Genomic DNA, 27,289 nt, shown 5'->3' on the forward strand with positions numbered 1-27,289 from the left:
TTAAATCAACTGCGCGTTTTGCGCTCCATTAAAACACACAACCAGCACCTTTAAATATGGCGCTTTTTGGCCGCGGTACAAACTGACGTCTCGCGACAATTGCGGGAGGGTCTCGTAAACAACAACGTTTGTAGCGTGCAAGGAATGCTGCGTTCGCCTGCTACCGCGGTGAAGACCGCATGTCTAATATGAACGCTTTTATATTTTTATACATAATAAAATGGTTTTATAAAATATTTTAAACCAAGCCTAACTCTTATTCACTCGACACTGTGTTTACTCGCTTAACGTTTGACTGAGTTTTAGTACAGGCGCGACGTCGGGCAGCTCTTTCCTGTTACCAGGCCAATTGAGGCGCAACATGGCGGCATCGGGGAACGACGAGGATCCCCAAGTGCAAGAGATGGAGGAAGAAGAAGAGGAGGAGACGGCAGGGCAGGAGCGAGAGATGGAGTCCGAAGATGAAGGGGAAATGGGAGTAGAGGGTACCAATGAGGACGACGATGAAGAAGATTCCTCTGATGACGATAAGGAGAATGAAGCGGAGATCCAACGTTTAGAAGAACAGGTAGGGGAATGAATGAACCGAGGAGTGCGATGATGTCAGTGCAGATAATCCGAGAGAAAATGCCAAGTAAAACCACTCGAGCAGAGCGAGCAGTCGTGACTCACACCGTGATGCTTTATGGTGCCGGGCGCAGTATTCTGTAATATTTGCAAAAAGTCGCTCTTTTTTTCGCTTTTTTCCATGTGAAACCAGTGTCGCAGTCAAGGGAATTCCACTTAATTGTGCAAGAAGCTGATGAGACGTTTTAGCAGATGGAGGTTAAACCTCGTCGTAATTCGTAATAGAATAATAGATGTTTAATAAAACCTGCAAGGTGAAGCGGGCTTCGGCAGCAACCTGACGAGCCACGCTGATCGGACGATGTGTGACAGACAGGAGGCTAGTCGTCCTCCGAGAGACCATTCACACGTTTATCTCGAGATTTCCGTGCGTTCGATTGACGTTCCTTTTTAGTTATTAGGCGGACACGTGACTTCCAATATTTGCGCTCCAGTTGTTTTCATTTTTTTCCAATTAGAGCACAGACAGCCGAATTGATCTGCTCATGATGGCACAGCGTCAATAGCGGGATTTGAACACTCCGCCTCAGGGTTTGAAGTCCAACGCTTTACCCGCTACGTTCATTAAGCGGTGTGAGGTTTCTTCAGTTCTTTGGCTGGCAACCGTGTTTGAAAATGTTTATTAGATTCTGTCCATGACGCATGAACCTTTATGTAGTGCTCATTTTGCATTGGTCTTTTCAAACCCATTTTCCATATTCCTTTTTCTATCGTCCAATTTTTAAAGTGTCAGTCCTGTCCAACGACCATTGATTTTGTACTCCTTATGTACATGAGTGTGGTGTTCACTGTGACGTGTGCCATATAAATGCGTTGCCATTATTTTTTCTCCTTATTGTTTTCCAGGCGTAGACCTGCACTATGAATATTCTATCAGTGTAAACAAATTGCCCATGACAATTATTGTCCCTTTCTTCATTTATTCATTAACTGTATTATTTGTCCTGTGAGTCTTTGTTTTTGTTTATTTTGTTTCTGCTGCTATATGTATCTTAAGTTTCCCTTGGCATTTAGTTTTTCATCTTCTTTGACTTCATGTAAAGCCCAATACAGAATGCTGTTGGAGTGGCATACTAAGTATGGGTACCCTCCTGGCACAGGACTCGACTCAGATAGCACATCGCTCAACGGTGATGACCCTTTCTATATTATACTTCACAACATTAGAAACTTTGCAAATCGATGTTACATATTCGTTTTTGTTTTGTAAATGAACAAATGTAAAAAACAAAGTTTTTCTCTTGCCTCCATACCCGCCCCCCCAATCCACCAGAATTACTACAAAGAAAGAGTGCATCTGACTGGAGTAAAGGTAAACGGTGCATTCACACACACACACACACACACACACACAATAAGGCACTAAAAAGCATGTTGCTGTTGGTATAAATGAGCCCCAGTAGCATTTCTCATTGATTCAGTGGGCCTCTCTTGATGTAATATTACCGGCCCAGTACCCCTTGCCACAGTGGCCACCACGGAATTATAGAACATGTAAAGGATGTTGCCAAGATTAAAGGAACACAGTCTCATGAATTCGTCTTTGTTCTAACACAGCTGTAGCTTTTTATTGATGTACACCTCCAAGTCTGCATCAATGCACTGCCTCCATGAAATGCTTCTTGCATTTGCAGCCCATTTGTTTTTGCGCTGGGTTTCCATTTTTATTATGAACATTCAAATGTGCTTGCCACTGAGCTTTAATTTATTACCTAGCTGACCAGCCATTAACCCATCATGCCTTTTCTCAGTTTGGAGTGTGGAGAGGCTGAAGTCTGTCCTGGCAGCACTGGGTGAAAGGCAGGCACAAAACTAGAAGGGATGGGAGTCCGTCACAGGCTACATCCTCTATGCACCCATTAGGGTTTCTTTTTTAGTTACAAAGAATTTCCAAATCACATCTGCATCAACATTGCAGAGAACAGTTTGTACTTGCTATGTTTACTTAGTCTTACTATAAGGTGCATGTATAGATGATTGTTAGAAATGGTTTGTGGACTTTTTGCAGGAAGAAATTTTGGAAAAGTATTTTCCATGCTGCTTTTTTTTTTTTTGTCTTTTTTGCCAAAAATGATTTCTGATATTTACTGTTGTTGTATCTGTTGACCTGTATATGATTACAACATTTGTCTTCCTTTGATTCTTTAACATTTTAAGGTCTTAAGGTGATATGGATCAGACTTTAGATTTTACAAATGGTGGGTTGGTTTTGTAAGACATATTTCAAATGCTTGGAGAATATACCACTTGCTTAGAGCTTGGGCTGCTCAGGTCTCATTCTGGAGTGATGCACACTGCTGCCAATTTCTTTAACAAAGGCTAATACTTATTCATTATTGAATTTTATTTATTTATTTCTTATTTACGAGCCTTGTCTCTTCCACAACTTGTAGTTCAGGTCCTTTTGGATCTTGAGCACTTGATAAAAAGACAGGTGTCAGCCTTCAACTAAGAGAGTGACTCCATTAAAATCTGCAGTTTTTATAACCATCAAGGACAATGACTGAGGATCCTTGATGTTAACATGCCTTAAGCACTGGAATTACCATAGAAATCCAAAGAATGATGATAAAATCTATTCTGGATCCAGGAAAAACTGTATATCAGTTTTGTCTCTTTGCTTACACTACTCTTTATCCTTCTTGTTTCAACCATCCAATTTTCAAAATTTTATCCTGTTCAGCACTTTATAAGCCTGAACCTGTTTGGCATACCGGCGTACGAGGCAGGAACCGACCATCTCTGGAGGCGTATCTGCACTTTTTAGAGCAATGTAGCACCTCCAGTTAGCCCACCTGGAGAAAATTCTGTATGTCCTGTGTGGAATGTGCTTTGGATGGTTGGCTGCTTTCTTTTTATTTGTGTATTAAAATACTAACCTCAGTAAACCAATTTCTGTCATTTGAGGTAGTGTTTTATGTAACTTCCTACTCTTGAAAAAGGAAATAGAAATGTATGATCCAGCACTCCAGAATTTGAATGATGTGAAACAAGACCATTAAGAAAAGATTATGATGTTCCTACAATCTTGACAATAGGTAGAACATTATAAAAGAATACAAGGCAACACCTGCTTATTATGTTAAAAAGTGACAAAAGTATATTTACACAACCAGTAAACACCAAGCACACTTTATCGCTATTGACTACTACCAGAGTGTGCTTTTTTTTCTCTTCATGTTTGTTTTATCTAAAATTATTACAGAACCTAAACAGGTGAAATATTGTGTGGGAATATTACAAAAGTTGCAATTTCTTTATCTGTACACTAACAGTGTTTACTAGGAGGAGTGTTTTGTGTAAGGGTTATTTCAGAATTGTTTTTATCGTGTTATCGTCTCATCTTTGTTAATTTAGTTAAACATCTGACAGGGTTGGCGGTTTCCATTAAATGATTTTTTTTTGTCATTTAGTATCTAAGGTCATTTAGTAAACTGAAGCTTGTGCTCATGTCTTTTTGTGATAGCTTTCTATCAATGCTTACGACTACAATTGCCACGTGGATTTGATTAAACTGCTACGGCAGGAAGGGGAGCTGGTGAGGCTGCGACGGGCACGGCAGAAGATGAGCGAGCTCTTTCCTTTAACTGAAGGTAAGCCGAGTCTACCCTGCTTTACTCTGTCTTTTAAAAGGAATTCTTCTGCTGAAGTCTCCACCTTTTTTATCAATTGATCTTCGCTTCATTTCCATGGCAACTTTCTTTTTTTCTTGCAGTAGGTAGATGTGTTAGCCACTTGTTCTCAGAGTAATCTTTCTTAATTTTAGCAGAGGGTCATCCATAGTGTGTAGTTACAATTCATGCCTTTTCATAAATTGCTTTATTGTATCTACTTTTAATTGCACAGAAATTTGGTTGGATTGGCTGCGAGATGAGATGCGTGTAGCAGAAGACGAAGCTGACCGAGAAAAAGTCTGTGAGCTCTTTGAGAAGGCAATCAAAGATTATATATGTAAGTGTGTTGGTGGACTTGGAGTGTTGGCATTGAATTACTGAGAGGATTTTCTGTTTAAATAGTAGGGACAGTAAATGGAAACCAGACATCATGTCTCCTCGCACAAATCCCTATATGAACCTTGTATAGAATATGTCTCTCAATTTCATAGCATCTCACAAAATATTTTATGCAATCTAAAATGTTTTTAGCTAAATCTTCATTAGGTACAAAAGGAATTAAAGTATTCCGTTTGCTTAATTTTTTTTTTTTTTATTTAAGGATATCGCCATTATTTTAACAGAAAACTCTCACTCAGCCTTTTACGTATAGATAGGTAGAGATGATATCAATAGGAAAATATGTTTCTATATCTATACATCTCTATATATTTTAGTTTCTTATGTCATTTATTGCAGGTCCGGAAGTGTGGCTGGAGTATTCGCAGTATTCAATTGGGGGCATTGGAAAGCCTGGGGGTATTGACTCGGCTCGCGCCATATTTGAAAGAGCTCTGACTGCCGTTGGCTTGCACATGACCAAGGGGGCTTCTATCTGGGAGGCCTACAGGGAATTTGAGAATGTCATTCTGCAAGCTACACAGGTAAGTCAGAAAAGGAATGTAACAAAAAAAAAGTAATTATTGGCAAGATTTTTTTCTTAAAATACAAACACTTAATTGCAAAATGTTGGTAAGGCAAGTACACAAGTTTACTAAAGCTTAGAGTCACACATATATTAATAACAATGAATAAATTCAAATCAAAAGCACTTTATTTTGGTAAAACTTGAACCTTATTCGGATAACAGATTATAGACCTCTCAGCTCCAAGTCTAATTAACCTGTCATGGTTGTACAAAACTAATATATTCCTGAGCTGGTACATTTCTATTAATTTGAATGTAATAATTTTAAATATGTGTAAATATGCAGCACTATACTCTTAGATTATTGGTTACTGTCTAGTGGTTTGACAAGCCATATAGTTTCCATTATCTTTTAGATACATTTTTCTATAAATTAAAAAAAAAAGTTCACTTAAACGGTGATATTTCTTAATTATTTTCTGTGCTGAAATGGTGTCTTTGATCTGGATCAGTCACTGTTTCCAGGTCAGATTAGAGGTAACCTTAGTGAACATGCTAGTGGGTCTGACACGCAAGTGACTGCCGCTTTCCAGTATTCTGTGCCATTGCCCTGCCGTCTCCTCCACTCATTGTCAGTTGTTGGTGTCATTAGAATACTCCTCAGGAAATGGTGAAGTAATCGGAAAATGTCAAAAGGAACTTAAAACTATGCCAAAAATGAGTATTTCTAAATTTCTCATTAATATCAATCTAAGAGAACAGCCCTTTTCTGATTGCATAATAAAAGAAGGGGGTTAAAAACAAAAACGGTCTGCTAATTACACAATGAGATCAATTAGAAGGAAAACAACTGACTGGGGAAACTTGTTGGTCCAAAAGCCTCCAGCTAGAGCAAGGCTGGGACTGGAAACCGCTGCTTTAACATTTACATTTCAGTCTTGCTTGTATTCATACCTTCTTGGATCACTCGGAAAAGCCTTAGTGCACCACGCAAAGCCACGCAGTGTGAATGGCTTCAGTTTACATCTTCTGTGTATATGAAATTGAATTTGTCTGTTAGGGCGTCACATGAAAACCACCGCACCTATTTCTACAAAATGTTGCAGTTATTTTCAGTATAGACTAATGTAGAATATAGAGTGATGAATTTTTAGATTTTTTACATCTAAAAACCTAGGAGAAAAATAAAAACTGAGACATTTTCACTAAAAGGTTGCCCTTATCACCTATAATACTAAATTAATAGCACTACATATCCTCCAAATGGCAGCAACAGGTCAATTGTGTGCCATAATGAAACTGCTTCGGATGAACTGAATGTTTGTTTTACTTACAAACTCTATATTTTATATCTAATTAAATTTTTTTTAATATAAAACTCAGTTTTTGTCTGTTAGAGCATTGCACAAAAGACACCTTACCTTTTTGAACAAATGTTTGCAGTTCTTTCTGGTACAGTCTAGCAAATACATTTTTGTTTTTCAACATATAAATATGTAGGAAAAAAAACTGAGACAACCTCACTAAAACTTGATGTTTTAATATCTCCAGAACACTGTACAATACTGTTGTGATTTCTACCTCAAAAGCATTAGAAATGATTTTGTAACAACCTGCTACCAATTTCAGGTGTTTATGTTGACCGTAATAAATACTGAGAATTTTTACATATTGTGGTGATAAAGAACAAGATGTCCACATTTGCCATGCAATAACTTAGTGATTGTATTAAAAATCTGTTCCATGTTTTTTGAATGGTTATTTTATGACAAAGGTCATGTGGAATTCTTGTCTAGGTTAAATAAAGAGATCGTATGAGCAGTTTGTGATGAGATTGTGTTTTAAGCCGGATTAACAAAAGTCTTGCGAGACAGCGGGAGTGAGGGAGTGGACACTTCATGGAGGGTCTGCCAGGAGTGCTAAGCAGGGAGCAAGAGGAGGACGTTTGTGCCTTGTCAACAATCGAGTTGTACATTATGACTGTGTCGCATTCCACTCAGGCTAACATTTCAACATTATTACTGAACTACAAAATTATTACTGCTGTACAGTTTTTCTTTGCTACAACCCTACAACCCCCCGGTACATCTTACACTTCATTTTGCAGTAAAAGTTCACAAGGACTTAAGCTAAGAAGCTCTAGATATTAAGTACTGTAATACTAAAAATGCATGTCTTTATGTCACAGTGAGGAGGTCATAAGTGTCAGATCTGCTTTTTATTAATTTTATACATCCATCCATCCATTTTCTAACCCGCTGAATCCAAATACAGGGTCACGGGGGTCTGCTGGAGCCAATCCCAGCCAACACAGGGCACAAGGCAGGAACCAATCCTGGGCAGGGTGCCAACCCACCGCAGGACACACACAAACACACCCACACACCAAGCACACGCTAGGGCCAATTTAGAATCGCCAATCCACCTAACCTGCATGTCTTTGGACTGTGGGAGGAAACCGGAGCGCCCGGAGGAAACCCACGCAGACACTGGGAGAACATGCAAACTCCACGCAGGGAGGACCCAGGAAGCGAACCCGGATCCCCTAACTGCGAGGCAGCAGCGCTACCACTGCGCCACCGTGCCGCCCAATTTTATACATATGTCATACATTTTATCACATATCCAGGTAAGGCCGGGTATAACAGTGAGTTTATTATATCATGTAATGTTCTACCGAAACAACTGATAATAAATGGGAGCATGTCCATCAAATTTCTTTTAAAAACCCGGTGACAAGAATTGACGCATGCTCATTTTTAAGTTATTGACCATGAAGTTCATCTTTTGTGTATTAGGCAGCTTTAGATGGTTGTGCTTTAATTAAATTGAGTCAACTTGCTTTCATACATTGTGTTGTGAAGTTTATCAGAAGACTATTTTAGTATTTAGGTTGCAATGGTGAGAGCTGCAATTTTCTCTGAAGTAACAGTATGAAATTCTTTGAGTACTCTGCATTCAGGATGGAGCAGGTGTTTATCAGCCATAGTATAATCCTTAATTCTTTTATTTACTAGCCCCCTCCTGGTAGTATTCCTACCCAAGAGCAACAGGAAGCGCTCAATTCCCAGATGGAACGAATCCACACAATCTTCCGTCGACAGTTGGCTATCCCATCCTTTGGTATGGTCTAGTGATATGTATTTATTTTTTTTGGTGATGTTTTAGGCTGCATTTATATCCGTTTAAGCGAAAATTGTTTGAAACCTGAGTCTGTTTACATCTTTAATCTATCCTTTTAGCTATGGAGACTACGTACGCCGAGTATGAAGAATGGTCAGATAAGCCTGTCCCAGATACAGTTGTGCTTAATTATAAAAAATCTCTACAGCAGATGGAGAAATCCAAGCCATTTGAAGAAGCTTTGGTAATAATTGTGATTTTATTCTTATGTTCCCCGGCCCGCTAATGTATTAAGTAGATACAGCTATCTGTATTGATCTGTACAGTCTTTCTCATTGTCACAGTTTGAGAATCTCAATCTAAAAGTTATTTCTACTAGTATTTAGAGCAAGCTCGGAACAAATGTCGGGTGTCCCAAGTCATTCACTAAACGCAAATGTCTCATGTTATAACCAGCATTCCAGTTGAGTTAATAAATTGTACATTAAATGTCAAAGGTAATTAAGTGCAATCAATATGGGAAAACCTTAAGTACTTTTGTATGAAATAGTTAGTTTAAAAATATGAACTTCAGTGAAGTCCATGCTAGAACACCAACATACTCCTAAGTTAAGCATGAAATTCTTCTGCTTTAATAGCGTCAAATAAAATTCAGGTAATTATGAAGAAAGGCTCACATACAGTATTTATAAATGAATTGTATGGTATGAGCCTTAAGTACTCTCTAATGATAGTTAATTGGACACTGCACCATATTTCATCAATTAATAAATAACACAGTTAAACTGGTTTTGTCTGCTTTCTTATAGTTGGTTGCTGATTCTCCGAAGCTTGCGGAATATCAGTCTTATATTGATTACGAAATGAAAGAAGGAGATCCAGCTCGGATTCAAATCATTTTTGAGCGCGCTCTGTCAGAGAACTGCCTTGTCCCTGACCTATGGGCCAAATACACGCAGTATCTCGTAAGTAACCATTTGATTTATTGAAAAGCCTCTGTTCTACTGACACTAGAGGTCTGGGAGATCTCTTGTGGTTATACATATATACAAGGACAGAAAAGATTTGGTTGGTTACTTTATTTGTTGTGCAACGGGGTTTTGGATGACAAAATACCTCTACTTGTTTTCTGTCAAGGATCGGCAGTTGAAGATTAAAGATATGGTACTTTCAGCCCATGAGCGTGCTGTCCGAAACTGTCCATGGACTGTGGGGCTGTGGAAGAATTACCTTTTAGCCCTAGAGAGACACGGATCTGAACATAAAACTGTGTCAGGTAACTTGAGGCATTGCCTTTTCATGTCGTTTTTTTTTTTTTTTTTAGGTTTGCTAACTGTTGTCAACATGATTTAGTGTCAAAATGTGACTGTTGCTGGTATTTCTGGCTCAAATCCAGTAGTACCTGGATTTAAAAAATGAAATCTTAAAGAAAGAGGCTTTTAATACAAAGTGTCAGTTATTTAAAGAGCAACAGGACAAAAAATCGTCACCCGCCCTGCCCCGTGAGAAAACCTGCACCTGACAAGTGATTGCACCCTTTCTGATTGATGTTTCATGTATAATACAGCAAACATGAGTGGTGTCAGCATTATTCTAATATTGTTACTCTCCTAAAACCTTGTGTGGAAGCAACAGTTTGTCACAATAACAAAGCCCTGCTGTTTAAAGACCCATTAAAAAACATCTTGCTCTCCGGTTCTGATCACTTGTCAAGATCTGTAGTTCAGCACAGTTGAAATCTGAAGCCTTCTCATACTCTTCTGATGTCGATAATTTTATGTCTGGCTGGATTGTTTGGTATCTTATTTTTTGTAGATCAGCAAGTGACTCTTATCAGTTTTCTTTGCTTTGATTGCTTACAGCTTTATACACTTTAAATTTATATTTACTGCTGCCAGTTTTATCCTTTCCTTCATCCATCTTCCTGACCTGCTTATCCAGGGCAGGCTTATGGAGTAGCTGGTTATGATCTCCCATTATGCTAATTACTTTGGTATAAATGTGTTTTTTATTAATTAACTTCCGGATTGTAAAGCACATTGACATTTGTCAGGAGCATGAATATTACAGCACATACCAAGGAATTGGGTGCTCTTGGAATGGTTATGTGGTTTATTTGCATATTAGAATACTATAATGTTGGTGTTCTATATAGTAATCCGTACAAGTAGCTTGTCTTTTAATTGAAATATTTCTTTGTGCATTGTGGAGGAACCAAAGCTTTTCGATCTCTGGTTTTCGATGGATCTCGACGTTTTAGGGTCCCCTGATACCGAAAACATCTCGATGATGGGTGTGTGTCTGTGTGTCTTTGACGACAGTCTAGGGCTAAAACAGATGGATGGAAAAATACCAAACTCGAAACTTAAGCCTGTTATGAGGGGACAATGTGCTGATTAGTGTTCGAGCCAAATTGTGCAAGAGAAAAGAGTCACACTAGAGGAACCCTCAAATACTGTAATTCTGCAATTAATTATGAATTCTTCTTGTCAATTGGTATCAATATGACCTATTTTATGGTTAGAAAGATCAGCATCAAGAGCGGTAAATGATTACTCAAATGTTACAGAATAGTTTGGGTAACTTGTTTCCTAGGGCACAAAGCCTACTGACGCTCACTTCAAAGTATTTTGTATACCATCTACAATAAAATGCTGACTGTATATTATTTATAATTGTTGCCACATACTTACTTATTTATTTTTTTTTTTTTACTTTATCTTTCAGATACCTTTGACAAAGCAATAAATGCGGGATTTATCCAGGCTACAGACTATGTTGATATTTGGCAGGCGTATCTTGACTATCTAAGGAGACGAGTGGATTTTAATAAAGGTATAAAGTCTTCTTATAAAGATGATAGCGCACTTGTGATGTTAGGTAGGCAGAATTCATTTTCAACTGAGAACTAAAGGAAGTCTGCTTGATAAAGTGGGGTGCTGCCTTAGTTTCTTTTTCTGAGATTATTCACAGACTTCTAATCTGCCTGTACTCCCAATTATTATTAAAGTGTGTGTGTGTCTAAGCTGCCCTGTACATGGAAGCACTTCAAAGTGCTGTTTAGACTTTAAGCATGTGTGTGCTGTAAAGACTCCTCCAGAGATTTTCTACAATACTGAGACTCAAAGCAGGTCAGTTTGTTGGTGTCTAACCTCACTGGTGTTTGCTTGTGTGTCAGAATAAGCTGTTTAGATTTCTTCAACTATGTCAGATGACAAAAAGCTCTCATTTATACATAGGTGTATGTGTGATATACCACATTTGATCTTCATGTTGTTTACAAACAATTGTGGTGCCAAATTGGAAGAGCTTTGGATCTAGTTCTGGTAGAGGAATACAGCGAGATGTACAGTATTCCACCCACTGGATAGAAACAGTACGCACAGTTTGGGAGGTAACTGCGGAGGTCCACAACGCACTGCATCTGTGTGGTCAGATCCATTCTACTGCTAACAGGTTGTGAACAATGGGCTCTGCTGTTTATTTTTAAGTCTAGTTCATGCATTGAGAAGGTCTTGGATTATAGGTGCTGACCCTCTATTATCCCCCTCAGGTTTATATCTTTTATTAATAGCTGAAATTTCAATAGACCATGTCTGTTGTATTTGAAGTTTTTCCTAATGTAGTGCGTTCTCCTATGATTGCTTCTTGAAGGCATAACATTCTTTACAGGTTCAGCAGTTTTAACTTCCACGGCATGCCAGCCAATGTTGTTGCTTCAGCTACTCATACTGCTAAATTAACACTGAACAGTAAAAAGAACAAGAAGAGCTCTTTATCGAAATGCTGATTTCCTCTTTTACTTGAAATATGTGATTGACCACGTGTATTAGGTAATGATTCTGTCTTGTTTATACAAAAAAGATATTCTTATAGGGTCACATTATAATTTTTACTATAATAATTCTCAACAAAAATTTAAAATGCATTGATGTTTGTCTGCTTTGTTTTTGGATCATCCTGGATTAAATATAATACCAGCTTGTATATTAATTAATGTTTTCTTTGAAACATACTAACTTGGTTAGGTGGTGCAGGTTCAATATACTGCACCTCTTAACTGCTTATGTTTATTATGCAACAATTCTAACCTCCCAATATAGTTACATGTACATGAGCAACAAGTAAAGCAACAGACAGCTGGCTCATTGTGCTCTTTTCTTGGCCTTCACCCACGCAGCAGTGCACACCAAGTTTTGTTCAGAATTTTTACAAGGAAGTGGCTCACTTGTGCAGAAGTTAAAGGGTCTTATGTGACATGTTACTGGTTTATTTCTTCACTTTGTGTAAATGTTTATTCAGATCTGAGCCAAAGGAAATTTCTTCAAATGCTGAATGCCATTGATTTAGTGTTGAGTATAGTGAAGACGTCAATGGTGAAAATGCAAAAATTCACAGCAGAAAGTAGCATTGGTTTGCATTAGTTCTAGATACATCAGACTCCAAGGTATTTCTTAAAGGATTTTAGATTGATGAAAATGTGTATGCTACTTAAAGTTTTCAGCATTTGAGACTTTGTACTGTACTGACCAAGGCAGATTTCTAACAAGGTCATTGGATTATTGGGCTTTGATTTGTTAAAAGAAACTTTGCACTAGTCAAGTGTGTGTTGCAGTGTCTTTCCTACTTGAAACTTTACTGTCTCAGTTTTAGATGCAGGAATTAATACAATACATAAATATTCATAGTTTATTTCCACAGCATTGTTTAGTGCCCACATATGTGTGATCTTCAGTATCTTGTTGGATTGCAAGTAGAAATCATAAAGGTCCTTTGTAGTGGGAAATTGTATTAAAAGATAATTGTATTCACTATAAATAACAGCCATTGTTTTGTTTGCTTTATAGAGTCATCAAAGGAATTAGAAGAGCTAAGATCAACTTATGCCCGGGCTCTGGAGTACATTAAACAAGATGTGGAAGAGCGTAAGTGAATTTAAACTTCCCTTTATTTTCTTATTACTTTGATCCACCCATAAAAATGAGTGGTGCCCCTTTTTTCTCTCTAGGCTCTCAATCAAGGTGAATGAATTAGTGATATGAGACATGTGGGCACCGTTGATAATTGAGCAGGTGTCTTCTGTAGATGCTGTTTCACTTTTTACTTCTCTCTCTTTTTGTGTCTGCTTCTGCAGGGTTCAGTGAAAGTGGGGATCCCTCCTGTACTATAATGCAGAACTGGTCAAGAATCGAGGTAGACGTTTACTCCTAATTACTTTAATGGTGTATCAGTACTGTCACAGTTAGACATTGGATGAAAGGTGTGCATCTGACACTGGCATGAGGCTTCTTATCTGTCTTGTGTCGGTGCTCTTGCAGATGATGTCTCCATTGTTAGGAAGATGAAGAAGGTTCATTTGTCAAATTTAGTGTAGCTTCTTCAATTGAAGGCCTTTTGCTATTGAGTAGAAGAGCTCCCTTGCACATGTATAGAGTGCCTCCTGTTAATGCTGCAACATTGCTGACTCCTAACCTAGGATTCTGAAACCTGCAGTCCAGCTCAGGGTTGTGGACAACTAATGCAATTAGGATATACAGTAAACAGATGAATAAGAGGCAAAAATAAAGCTGACTTTTTACTGCTCTTCTTTTTGCTTATCATTCTCAATCACATTGTCATGGGGTGATTGACCGTTGGGCTTTTATTTTTTATTTTTTCTCCATCCACATTGCTTGCTTTTCTGTCACAAGACCGTTTTAGAGTCTTTTGGTTCAAATTAATTTTCCATCCAAAAATTGTGTTAAAAGAAATTTATTCCAATTTTTCATGCAGAACGGAGATACATTTTCTGATAGAATAAACATCTGTGGTGAACAGCACTGGACAACAGCAAACAGTATTAAAAAACATTTATGAAAAATTTTTGTATGGATTTTGAAACACAAGTAACATGTAAAGGGCACTCGGTCACATGCACACAATGTGAAAGCTCATTTAATTTTTAACTAAAATATTGTTAAAGAAAGAGGTTTATGGGGCCATGATCAGCAAGTATTACTAGTCAAACATTCAACTGTGGATTCTTACATTAACAGAAAACAAGATTTGTTCTAAATATAACCTCAAATCTAAAGTAACACCACACCTACACATGACAATATTTGTGTATTTATTTAGATTTGTAAATTAGAACAAAATTTGAACTACATAATTAAAAAGTATATTTTAAATGTTCTTGGCTGTACCACATCAGGGTTAACAATCTTCAAAAAGGAAATGCTACCACTGCCCTTTTAAATTATGTAAAAGTAGGCCTAGAAACGTGAAGGGATTTTCCCAAAAGTTCAGCCTTTGTCCTTCTTGTCAGTAAGTGTCGCACAGCAAATTATTGTGTTAGTGGAAAATCAATTTATCTTATGGGTTTTATATGGTCATTATTGTCACATGTACAGAGCACAATGAAATTCAGACTTGCATGGACACTCATCAGCATGGGACATTTGAACTTGTTTACGTTTTAAGGTTAGCATGTCTGTCTTTCCAGCGTTCATTTTGTAAGAGCGCATGTCACAACAACATTTATTTGTATAGCACATTTTCATACTAATGATGTAGCTCAAAGTGCTTTACAAGGTAAATAAGGAAAAAAGAAAAAGATAATCAAAATTGACATACGTAGAATAAAGTAAGGTCCGATGGCCAGGGAGGACAGAAAAAAAAAAAAACTCCAGAGGGTTGGAGACAAAAAACAAAATCTGCAGGGGTTCCATGACCATGAGACCACCCAGCCCCCACTAGGCATTCTACCCAACATAAAGGAAGAATCTTCTTTCAAATATTTTATAGAACTTTACCAAGTCTTGCTTAACCAGGAATACAGTACTCTGTTCATGGTAGTACCTTGAGCAACTATCCAGTCCTGCAGCATTATGCTCCTGTCACCGTTCTGTGTTTTGCACTGTTGCAGTCTGGGAATTGGCACCGCTGCTTCTGCCTGCTTATTGCCTTTTCCACTTCAGATCAAACACCCTGTATTTTCTTGTAGTTTTTTTTTTTTTAAAGAGGTAAATGTCCACTTTTCCCTAGGTACAGCTTTGGACCAGTATTGAATGTTTGGTGGTTTAGTCATGATTGTTATGAACATGAAAAATGTTTATGAAAGTTGATTTACTTACAGATAAAAAAAATTGGCATGATATATTGAAGCAATCAATAAAAGCAATATTTTTCCCCCCTTCCCCCTCTATCACTTTCTAGGCGTCACACTGCAAAAACATCCAGAAAGCTAGAGAATTGTGGGATAGCATCATGACCAAAGGAAATGCAAAGTACGCCAACATGTGGCTGGAATATTACAACCTCGAGAGGTTAGCTCCATCATTATCATTTACCTTTGCATATTTTGTGTAATATGCTTTTAGAGCTTTAGCAACAGAACAAAAAAATGGACATGGTTTCCTTGACGTGGTTGCTAGATGAAGCCCACTGCTTTCATAGTTGAATGAAATCTTAAGGTTTGATTGTAGTATTAAGGTAAATGAAATTTTGGGTGTAGTATACAGTAGTAGGGTGTTGTACCGTGCCATCCATTATGGATGCAATGTGAAGTCAAGCAGAATGACACCTTTTATTGGCTAATGGAACAGATTACAATATGCAGGCTTTTGAGGCAACTCGGGCCCCTTCTTCAGGGAGGTTGTAGAGATAGGCATGGGTCAGTTAAATCAGTTATTTTTTCTTGGTTACTTGGAATTTTAGACCTTTAACCAAGTGATGGCTTCATTGTCTGCACTTCATTATCATGAAGGTGTCGTGTTCTCCCATCCACATGAAAATAAAGCAAAAGTTATGAGCAAAGTGGTCTTTGGATTATCATTTTTAAGCACCTTATAGTGCCTGTGCACCCATGCGTGAGAATGCCCTTTTTTCTTTTTTTGAATGTATTTGTTAGATGGGAGTTTCAAATATTTATTTTGAAAGGATTAAAATGTGCCTCAAATGACTGATTAAAATTAGCCAATCGGGTTAATATGGTGTGGGAGACGTGCTGATGTTGCTGCTTTCCATGTTTCTGATCTTGTACTCTTGGGTCCTATTGTGCCTCATATAAATTAATATTCTGTGGATTGCTGTGATTTCTGATCCCTTCTGATTTAGTTGCTTGTCTCGAGAATATGATGATTTATTCCAGTAGCTCTTTTTTTTTTTTTTTTTATAAATATATCTGATGTTTAAAACGGTGCCTACGGGTCACTGCTTCTTGAGCATTGATCCATATCTGGAGATTGCATACATATTATAAAACGACATATCCATATAATTATAATTTTTGGGACAAAAATTGAGATTCTGCCATATTGAAAGAAGTCTGGCTATGCTCCCCACTTAGCGTTGGTTACTTGTAGCTAACGTTGTGAATGCTGCAACTGCCGTTACTCTTGAGAGCGATCTTTGAGCTTAAGCTTTGCTTTTACTTACATGAAAAATCTGTCATTATATTTCTACTCCCACATGCCCTTCCACACTCTTCCTCACACTAATTTGGAATCTCTATGCTCCTTAGGGAAAAACCATTTCAGACCCCACTTGGGCAATGTCAGGGCGTAAGATTTAAACCCAGGACGCTGGATCTGTGAAGCAACTGCAGCACTAACAGCTGTGCTACCACGCTGGTCTGCCTAAGAGCTGCTGCTGCTCTATGCAGTGCTCACTTTACTAGTAAGTGACATACAGTGTAGCTCTGCCTTTTACCCCAGTTCACTTTTGTCTGCAGTACAGGGACTTCACAGGGTAATGCTTGGTGCTGCGGTAGGTTCCACGAGTTTGTGATCAGGAACACTGTCTGTTAGGCTGCAGGTAGTTGTCCTTAGAAATGTGTGTGCCACAAACTTAATCAACTTTCTGTTGATCTTCATTTGAGTTGTTCCCATCAGACCTAAGCACTGCCACCCATAACTTCAACAAGTGACAGTTACCATAAAGGGTCAATGGAAGCTGTAACTAGACAAGTGAATGCACCCCTAGCTCAGTAAAACAGTGATAAGACTTTATAATCAAATTGATTATTTCCTGTTCTTTTTATGTTGTTGTAAACATAATTCAGAAACACAGAAGGCATGTGATGATCTTGAAATGTTTCTGTGTTTTGTAATTTTGCTAATTCAGATATATAAAATAATGGTAGAGCTAATTTAGTTAAGTAAATTACATGCATTAATATTAGTATAATTGGTTATTAGTATTTCATATGTCTAAATTGTTTTATTTTGGTATATAATTCTCCAATAAAATTCCGGGATGTTAAAGAGTGGTGTAGTGGTTCAGGTTTTGGACTTGAGTCCCTGAGGTTGTGGGTTCAAATCTCACTGCAAACATTGTGAACAAAACAGACTTAGAAACTGGGTGGAAGAGCTCTCTTTTAGAAAGGAGTGCTTTTATCATTCTGCACTGTTCTGTCTTGCCTAAATATGGCACCACTTTCATGCTTGGCAAGACAACCTCTGTAAAGCCGATGTCGCATTTTACGACTGGGTATGTCTGATTTGCCAACCACAGTTGCTGATGTCATCGCTGCACCATGTCATTACACAACTGAAAATCGCTGCCCGTGTCACGTTTACTGACTGAGCACTGATCTTCCAGCACAGTCGTGTTTGCCCCTTTTCCTGATGGCCAGTAGTGTGCTGCCTGACGGAGCCAGTGATGTGCAAAAGATTAATCGCCGTAGCAAGTTCAGCCGCAATCTCTGCATAAAACACAAGACATCAGACAGACGAGCTTCTCTTCTGCTTGTGAGGTTCAGAACACGTGTGTTTCCTTATTCCGTTCTGTACGTTGTACTTCTAGCTGAGTGCTCATTGGTCCTCACCTTTTGGAAGTAAATAGCTCACCCCTTCAGTCGAAACAGAAACTTGAACCTGTTTGATTACCTCCTTGAACCTGTTTGTAGCCAGTGGCAGACTAGGTGGTCTCGGTTACTAGTGATGTCACATTAGACGATGGGCTTCACGGGAGCATTGCATCCGACTGGCTAAGGTTATGTAAATGAAAGCTACGACTGAGCATCACTGCAAAAGTCATCCAATGTGACATGGGCTTTAGCAGCACACATAAAGCTTGGTGAGGTGGGCTCACCAAGCAACAGGAAATTCTTCTCAATGTGTTCCTAAACTAATGAATGATACATATATTAATCTGCTTTAAAATCACACTTAATATTGACTTAGTTGTTTTTGTACCAGATGTTGACTTGTTCTCCTATACGTTTGGGATGCCTCGGTCTTCCATTACTTCAGATCATCGAGGGCCGAGTGTCAATCAAACATGTTGTCCATTATGTCCAGGATTGTGTTTCATTTCCGTCAAATCCTTGTTGCTTACACTGTTTATAATTCTTTGTAATGGAAGGATTTTTCTCTGTAATAAGCAAAGGTAAAATAAAGAGAGGAAGGGAATCATGAGAGCAGATGGGCGTTGGTCTCTCCAGTGCAAAGCCAGCTGCAAAGACTATTGTTTTGGGAAAAACTGCCAGGAATGTTCTAAAGATACAGCCAAGGCTATGTAAGGGGTTGTTTTTCACTTCGAGAGGCTTTTTTCACATGTAAGCATATTACTGTGTCTTCTAGTACTAGGCACTGCCTCAGTCCAGGGCCAAGTAGAAGAAAAACAATACCGAGTCCCGTGGAAGGGTGTGTACTGAAACTGATCACTTCTGTATACATTGCTTGCACGTAAGCCGCTTTTGGGGCAAGGACACTCAATTAGTATATAAGGGAAGGTTCCGCCCTCAGGTTCTTTGGAAGCTCAACCGTGGGGAATGTGCGCACCGCCTGGTACTTTGACTAGGCTAACGAGTTGATCCTCTGACGAGACTGACAAGTGGGCTCCCTCAGTCTACTGGTCTAGGATGATGGCTCTGGGTCTTTTTATTACTGTAAGCATAAGTTTGTGTCTTTTGATAATACTGTTAGCATGTTTGTTTCTTTAAATATATTACTGTAAGCATATATTTCTATAATCTATCGCTACTGCATTATACTGCATTATATGTATTTAAATGTTATAATTGAATGAGTAAATTTTACTGAAGCATCGGACCTTCTCTCTCTGATTCTTGCCTACTTACTCTTTAACCCCTTGAACCATTTTCCCAAATTAAAACATTCTTGTTCTCAATAGAAGGTTCAAACGTATTTGAAGTGCCCATTTATGCTTTCTAAATATGTGGGTGCAAATACAGCATTGATCTCAAAGGCTAATGTGAAACTGAGGGTCTTGAGGTTGGGGGACACTGATGAATTCCTCTTTGCCTCAGGTCTCATGGTGACGTGCAGCACTGCCGGAAGGCTTTGCATCGAGCTGTGCAGTTTACCTCCGACTACCCAGAGCATGTTTGCGAGGTCTTGTTGGCTTTTGAGAGAGTAGAAGGTAAGATGTACATTTCTTGATTTTCATATTTTACATTTTAACTGTGATGAAGCAGTGGCATACATTCATCAATATCGATGTGACATCTTGATGTGGTGACGCTAGTAAAAAGTATTGATTTGTTCCACTTCCTCTCAAGTATTATTGGACACCACTAAAGTAGGCTGGAACAAGCAAGAACATTTTTTTAACTTTTACTGTTCACCGTATATTCAGTATACAGTGGGACATAAAACGAATGCTGGGAAGATGAAAAGAAAGCTCCACAAAAGTATCCTGTTGATGAAACTGTGGCAAGAGCGGCCAGGAGTGGGTCTGAAAACTCACTGCACTCGTACACATCATTTGTAATTCACAAACAGACATACCGTGCTTATGAATTTCAATGTGTTCTGTACACAAGACATCACAGGGGAAGAAAATCAAATTAATATAAATCAAAGCAATGCATTGCCAGGCTTAATTGTTCTTCATTTGGCACACAAATGACATGGAAAGAAAGGCACTTGGGCAGCATCAGAAAATTGCCAGCTTCTCAGAATTCTGAGAGCAACTTATTGATTTTATTTCAGTGCAGCTTTATTTGTAGTTTGGTACTATTTTATAAGACAACCATTGGAAAACTTGTGTTCATTTATTACTATTTACTTCATTGCAAATATTCTAAAGTGCTGTTAATGTCATTTTCATGAACTCTTTATAGACAGGGGAACTGAATTTGTGCCTTGTTTTTCTAATTTAACTTTTTAGTTGCTCATAGTTCACATAAATAGAATTTCACTGTAGATGTGACTATCATCCTATCAAGTAATGTGGCATCCTATTTAAACAATGCAGGAGCCAAAAGCTGCTGATGTATCTTAACAGAAGTCATCCTGTGTTTGGGACGCATGGCAGTGGCACAAAAGTCGAGCAACTTGTTTATGGCAGTCTTATCGTGAGGGTTTTGTTCGACAGTAAGTCACCCAAGTAGACTTTAATTACAGAGGGACTAGAAGGACTGTCACATGTATTATTCTTGTAAAGCAGAGTTGACGTAATTGTGTAGGAGCTGAGCCTCCTGACATTTTCAAATGTTTGGACCTCAAAGGTTCAGCGAATTACAGAAAGAGCCTCAATGTCCCATTCTGCTAAATCACACATAGTGTTCCTTGTTCACAATTTTAAATTTTCAGATCTGAGACCTTGAATGGTTTTAGCCTTTATGATAACTGCATCCCCTTTGTGTTAGGTACTCTGGAAGACTGGGATACAGCCATACATAAAATGGAGGTCAAGCTCAACAGAGTTAATGAACAAAGAGCAAAGGTGACTGAAGTTTTTATTTACTTGACCACTTGTTGGTTTTGTGTGTGAGGATGGTGCTTGAGTGCGAGGATCTGCAGAACAGGATCCTATTGTCAAGGCAGGGATGACTGGTATGACTTGGGCTTGTGGGAGCAGGTGGTTGTTGTCCCAGTGTAGGGATGACATTTTATTCTCCTTCCCAGGTGGCCGAGAAAGAAGCACAGCTTGCAAAACAAGAAGAAGAAAAAGCTGAACAAAGGAGGAAGGCTAAGGCTGACAAGAAAGCCCAGAAGAAGGCTCAGAAGAATGTCCGAGCTGGTGAAAAACGCAAAGCTGAGGAAGAGGAGGAGGAAGAAGAGGATGAATGGGGGGTAGAAACAGATGTGCACTCTGGCGCAACATTTCAAGGTAATTTTAGGAGCTGTATTTAGCTGAAATGCACAGCTGAAGAACCTTTTCAAACCAGCACCGCAGATGCTATTCTGAGTTTTCAATTAAATATTATGAATTTCATTATTTTAATCCATTCTTGTTCATCATGGTGACATGTCAGACACACAAAGTTAGAATTTAACTGTACTCTGTACATTACCATAGCGCGACTATCATGAGCTACTTCAGTTTTACGGCCTGGTTTTACCGTACTGGTTAAACTCTGCTCTGCTGCCAGACACATTACGTGACATTTCTACTACTGTGAGCAGATGTTTAAGTTTGTATAACATTAGCCCTTAGAACAGTCCCGTGCATGCAAGTCTTTGGCCAATGAGAGACTAGCATCATCATTTTTTTTTTTAGTTCTATTAAAAGGTTTGTTATTATAAATCGCAACTTCTTAACAGAGCTCTGACTTTTTAATCAACAGACTGAATAGCCCAATTATGTTCTGTAGTGAAGGTTCAGAGGGGTATGTGTTTGGTCCCTTGGCTTTCAAGTGGAAATGGATGTGCCCAAATAATGCCAAAGGACTCTTTCTGTTTTGAACATTTATTATTTTGGCAGCATGGTGGTGCAGTGCTAGTAAGAAGACGAGTTCACATCCCATGTTTTCCCTGTGTTTGCATGCATTTCCTCCCAGAGTCCAGGTTAGATAAATTGGTGACCCTAAATTTGCCATAGTACAAGTGTTTGCCATGCGATGGACTGGCGCGCCCTGTCCAGCATTTGTTCCTGCCTTGCGCCCCATACTAGCTGGGGTAGGCCTCAATCCCCCTGTGCCCCCTGGTCAGGATTCAGTAAGTTAGAAAATGACATGACATCTATTATTAAAGTCTGACAGCATTAAGAGTGACTTAGTAGGACATAAAGAATTTCATATGCTACATTGTCCATTTTTCATTGGCATACTGTTCATAGGCATTTTATGACTACGGAAGTTACAGTTAAACATGAATATCTTTTTCAGAACAACCCAGAAAGAAGCACAAAGGTGACAAAGATCCCAGCGCCATGGAAGGAGCAGAAGATGCAGCCATGGAAACTGAGGTTGGGTTGCACGGGCGCAAGTCGGAGACGCCAGCTGCCCAGAAATCGAGAGCTGTGGCTGCGGCTGCCAAGCAGGTTCAACAAGTGGCCCATGACAGCCGCAAGGACAACGTGACAGTCTTTGTCAGCAACCTGTCCTTCAGCTTGGAGAATCTAGAAGAGAAGTTGAAGGAGATCTTCGAAGGCTGCGGTCCTGTGGAGCAGATCCGACCCATCTACAAGAGAGGGATGTTCCGCGGATACTGCTACGTGCAGTTTGAGAACCAGAACTCTGCAGCGGAGGCACTAAAGCTTGACCGCAAGGAGATTGAAGGGCGGCCCATGTTTGTTTCTCCTTCTGTGGATAAGAGCAAGAACCCAGACTTCAAGGTAATGTGAGAGGCTAGGCAACATACTGATATGTTTTAGGCAATTTCATTAAGAGGTTTAAAAAAAATGTTTAATAAAAGCTGTCAGGCCTGCTTTAATTTAGATGTGTTATATAATAGACATGCTTGATTTGTCTCATGCAGCCACATTACTTCTGACTTATTTCCTCTGGGCCCCCAGCTATAAATCTAGTCTGCCATTTTCCGATGGAGATCTTTATCTCTCCATTCCAGTGGAATGTGTGTAGCTAAATATCAAAGTCGATTCCACCAGTAGTTGTCCTGTTTAAAGAGGTGTTTCGGACAGGGACTTTGGGAGAATGGCAGACCAGAATTTACTTGAGAGTAAACTATTCTCATCAAGACATGTCTTATAGGAAAGAGTTCTTCAAAACGGACCATTTAATGCTGTTACACTAAAAACACTAAATCTGCTGATTGTTTCAGGGAACGTGATTCAGGCATTAAGATCACTGATCGCCCTGTGACTGTTGCAACACTTACAACACTTACCTTGATCAGGGCCATGCTGCCTTCTCTTAGAACCCTCAAAGAAAAATCAAAGAGGTTTAACTCATTCTTAAACTTGGTTTACATACCCCCATATCAAACGGCAACAATTTGCAAACTTAATGTTCTGAGTATTTAACCCACTTACGCACACAGTAAATGTAGAAGTAAATCTCGCTGTGAAATAGGAAATGTGTGAGGCAAACCATTTTTTTTTTACTTAGAGGCCTTGGAAGTAACTCCATTCCTGAGCGCGTGTTCCTCTGATCTCTGCAGGTGTTTAAATACAGCACTTCCATGGAGAAGCATAAAATCTTCATTTCCGGCTTGCCGTTTTCATGCACAAAAGAGCAGCTCGAGGAGACGTGCAAGGACCACGGCATCATCAAAGACATCCGACTGGTCACTAACCGGTCCGGCAAGCCCAAGGTATGTAGTGTCTCTGGGATTGTATGGACACCAAAATTGGTATATAAGCCCTTTTTAATTATGGACGACTGACGTGCCCTACAGGGTTGTGTTTCTGATTTGTTAAAATGTAAACTTGGACTCTCCAGCCCTTAGTTTTTTAAATTATGGGATTGGCTCCTTTTGAGTCATGCAGGGTCGCAGACTCCGCAAGGTGATGTGCATGATTAATACTATAATGAATAATTTGTTGGTATTGTTCTACCATGACCGGCCAGCATCTTTGGATCCTTTTGGAAGGTGAGGCACATAGCTATGAATTATGGCTGTGCACAAAACAAAAGCTGAATGAATCTCTTTTTTTTATGTCAAGTGATTGAAATGAAGCCAACATGGTCTGATTATTGAAAACCAGTAATGGTGTACTGCACGATAATAATAATAATTCTTTGCATTTATATTGCACTTTTCTCACTACTCAAAGAGCTCAGCAATTGCAGGTTAAGGGTCTTGCTCAAGGGCCCAACAGAGCAGAGTCCCTGTTGGCATTTATGGGATTCGAACCGGCAACCTTCCGATTGCCCGTGCAGATCCCTAGCCTCAGAGGCACCACTCCGCCTGTCGATAACGTGCAGTTAATACACTTGAATTGAGCATTCCTAGTTTTCATCCTCTTTCTCTGTAAGTTTAGCATTCATTTGCTCAAAGGTTGATACACTTGCTCCTTCCTGAACAGCTCTTCTTTTCTCCACCCTAGCAGCCCGCTTTTTCTCTTCTTTCCTTGGCATCTTTTCGCATTAAAACTGATTAAGTCAGTGTTTGTGTTGTAGTTACTTAGTATGTTTTCCTTAATTTTTCACTCAAGCTGGCACCAAAGTCCAATATGCCTCAAGAATGATTTAAGATTTGAAGAGGTAGGGTAAGTGACGGCGAAGGTGGTAGGAAATAAGAACGCCATCCTGCTGGTGGCTGCCGAGAGTTGATTCTACAATAAAATAAAAAGAGGAATAACCTTGGTGGTCAATCATCACCTAGAAAGCGGATAGTAGACGTCATGTAGTATATGTGTACCAAATTTCAGGTCAATGGGTCAAAAGGTTTGCGAGCCACAGGTGTTTTAAAATCATGGACAGACTGACAGAGACCATGGTAGCGTATTATATAAGAAGATGGTTTGTATTTTTAGCCAAGAATCTGGAGATGGGTGCTGGTTTTGTTGTGGTAAAATGTCTCACTCTGACCATACTTTCATGGATATTCCCACTTGTTTGTTCATTTTGGCATTCAGAGTTTAATTTGACTTAAAACCAAAAACAAACAAGCACAAAAAAAAAGAATTGCTATCTGTCCAATGCAGGGCCTGGCGTACGTGGAGTTTGAAAACGATTCTCAGGCTTCCGGTGCAGTTCTGAAAATGGATGGCATGGTGTTTCAGGATCACACCCTTAAAGTGGCAATCAGTAATCCACCACGGAGGAACCTGCCTGAACAGCTGGACGCCAGCAAACCCCAAGGATCTCTGATTCCTCGACAAATTTATGGCGCGTAAGTATATTTGGGTGTGAAGGAATTTCAAATGGTCCATGTTAACAGCGTAGGCTCCTTATGATGTGTGAGGAGGATGTAATTAAAGAACAAAAAGGAACCTCAAACTGGCAAAGTGCAAGAGGTGATGAACTGCATAGGACTGGCATGGTTATAATGAATACTCTTCATGCTGATGCCAGCAGTAGGGAAGTGCCTTGACCACAAAGATATAAGGGTTGGGTCAGCACCTACGTCATCTTGTTGGTTAGCTCTGATTCACTCGATTCGGTTCTGTGCAGCATTCAGCTTGAGCTGTTGTAGCAACATTACTGAAATTGCTGCACATGTGATAGTGTGATTTTTCATGTTACCTGCACAATGGTCAAGCACACGACAATTTACCAACTGGTATTTCACTGACATTTTTATGAATAAAAAAAAATAAAAGATGTGATGTGCCTACTGAAAATGAGGGTTGATTTGGCCATTTCACTTTCCAGCACTGAACTTGTTCAAAGTAATGGGAAGTAAGAAATCATCTTAACCTACTTATTATTATTATTATATTTTATTATTATTACATTGGCAAACCCTGGCTGCACTCCTTTTACAATTTCCAGTCGACTTAACTTGCATGTATTGGTGAAAGACTTGTAGAGAAGTGTAAACTCCAAATGGGACATTGCCGAGCTAGTAGCTAATCGCAGGATTCTCAAACTTCGAGGTAGCGGTGATAACTGCTCTGCCACCATGATGTCCAGCCTGATTAGCCTCCCCATGCAGAAGACTCACATGAAAAACTCTTGATTAGCTGTGACCTGATAAGACCACCCATGATTTTTAGTCTTCTCAAAGCCTGGCTCAATATTAGTCCAGTGCCTGGAGGGCCTCATATCTCAAGTGACTTATCATTACAGTTGAGAGGTGCTTACCCATACTCTGGCTATTATTTTATTCTCCACTCCTTCTGCTGCCTTTATGATTTTCCAGCGTTTGTTAATCAAATGCACCGATCCACCCTTCAATGGTGGACAAGAGGCCCCATTCTGTTTTACTTTATTCTGATAGGTCCTTGGAGTTGCCATGAGATTTCCACAGCTCACTGCAGTTACATTGAGCTCATCCTGGACAGAGGGATCTTGGGAGTTTCTGACTGCCCCTCACGTGCAGTGCTTGTCCTCAGTGAGGTCTGCTGATTTCCCTGCTACCGTGTCTTCAGAAAGTATTCAGACCCCATCACTTTCTTCATGTTATGTTGCAGCCTTGTGCTAAACTCATTTAAATTCACCTCCCCCATAAAACAATACTCTCTACCCCAGAGTCAAATGAGAAATCAAGCAAAATGACACCTTTTATTGGCTAACTAAACTATTTAGCCAATACAAGGTGTCATTTTGCTTGACTTTCATCCATAATGGCTAACACAGTACAACACCCTACTGTTACTCGAGAGGTTCTCATCCAATGTTATCCATTTGTTTTCTCCTTAACAGAAGAGGAAAAGGCCGCACACAGCTGTCTCTGCTCCCGCGGTCGCTGCATCGGCAGAGTGTTCTGGAAACCAAGGCAGAGAACGGCACTGTGCCGGGACAACCGGAAAAGAGTGGGCTGGAGCCACTGGAAGCTCCAGCACTCAAGCCAATGTCCAATGCAGACTTTTCCAGAATGTTATTGAAAAAGTAGCTTTTGTAGGTATTGGGGGTTGTTATTATGGGGTTGGTGATTATGCTGACTGGAACAAGGAGGAGGAAGAAATTTGCCTTTAATGGAAGCCATTTTGTGTCCTTAAAAAGAAAAATTGTATGCTCTGTAAATACGTTTCAACTCCTATAGCCAGCTGTATAAAGTGAGCCTTAATGGTCGAGTGGGTGGGCACAGACAGAAGGGGCAAATACCTGGGATGGCTGATTTTTTTTTTTTATGTCATTGGGCAGGGGGTTGGTTTGTTAACTATTTCATTGGTAGGAGTTCTGGACTTTTTTGTTGTTCAAACATTCTTACGTCTGAGGTTTTTAAACATTTGTCACTTTCAGAAACGTTTGAATGAAAATGAAGCAATTTTGTTA

General features: G+C 39.3%; 1 protein-coding gene across 1 annotated transcript; it reads left to right on the plus strand.

Moving 5' to 3' along the window:
* Positions 1 to 121: 121 nt before the first annotated feature.
* Positions 122 to 26,922, plus strand: sart3 (spliceosome associated factor 3, U4/U6 recycling protein). The gene is made up of 19 exons (XM_039771842.1): positions 122 to 568; positions 4,094 to 4,220; positions 4,474 to 4,578; positions 4,980 to 5,164; positions 8,166 to 8,271; positions 8,391 to 8,515; positions 9,081 to 9,236; positions 9,409 to 9,547; positions 10,999 to 11,106; positions 13,119 to 13,196; positions 13,406 to 13,464; positions 15,469 to 15,578; positions 19,526 to 19,638; positions 20,870 to 20,946; positions 21,129 to 21,333; positions 22,331 to 22,779; positions 23,565 to 23,717; positions 25,054 to 25,241; positions 26,717 to 26,922. The coding sequence occupies exons 1-19, from the start codon at positions 362 to 364 to the stop codon at positions 26,904 to 26,906; spliced, it is 2,880 nt and encodes a 959-aa protein (XP_039627776.1). The 5' UTR covers positions 122 to 361; the 3' UTR covers positions 26,907 to 26,922.
* Positions 26,923 to 27,289: the final 367 nt, after the last annotated feature.

This window comes from Polypterus senegalus, chromosome 12 (genome assembly GCF_016835505.1).
Source record: "Polypterus senegalus isolate Bchr_013 chromosome 12, ASM1683550v1, whole genome shotgun sequence".
NCBI classification, from domain to species: Eukaryota; Metazoa; Chordata; class Cladistia; order Polypteriformes; family Polypteridae; genus Polypterus; species Polypterus senegalus.

Excerpts from the sequence above, each read along its gene's own strand:
- sart3 (XM_039771842.1), top strand. The coding sequence starts at position 362 with ATGGCGGCATCGGGGAACGACGAGGATCCCCAAGTGCAAGAGATGGAG. Across the intron at positions 5,165-8,165 it reads TCATTCTGCAAGCTACACAG|CCCCCTCCTGGTAGTATTCC; the intron begins GTAAGTCAGAAA and ends TTTATTTACTAG. Across the intron at positions 15,579-19,525 it reads GAATATTACAACCTCGAGAG|GTCTCATGGTGACGTGCAGC; the intron begins GTTAGCTCCATC and ends TCTTTGCCTCAG.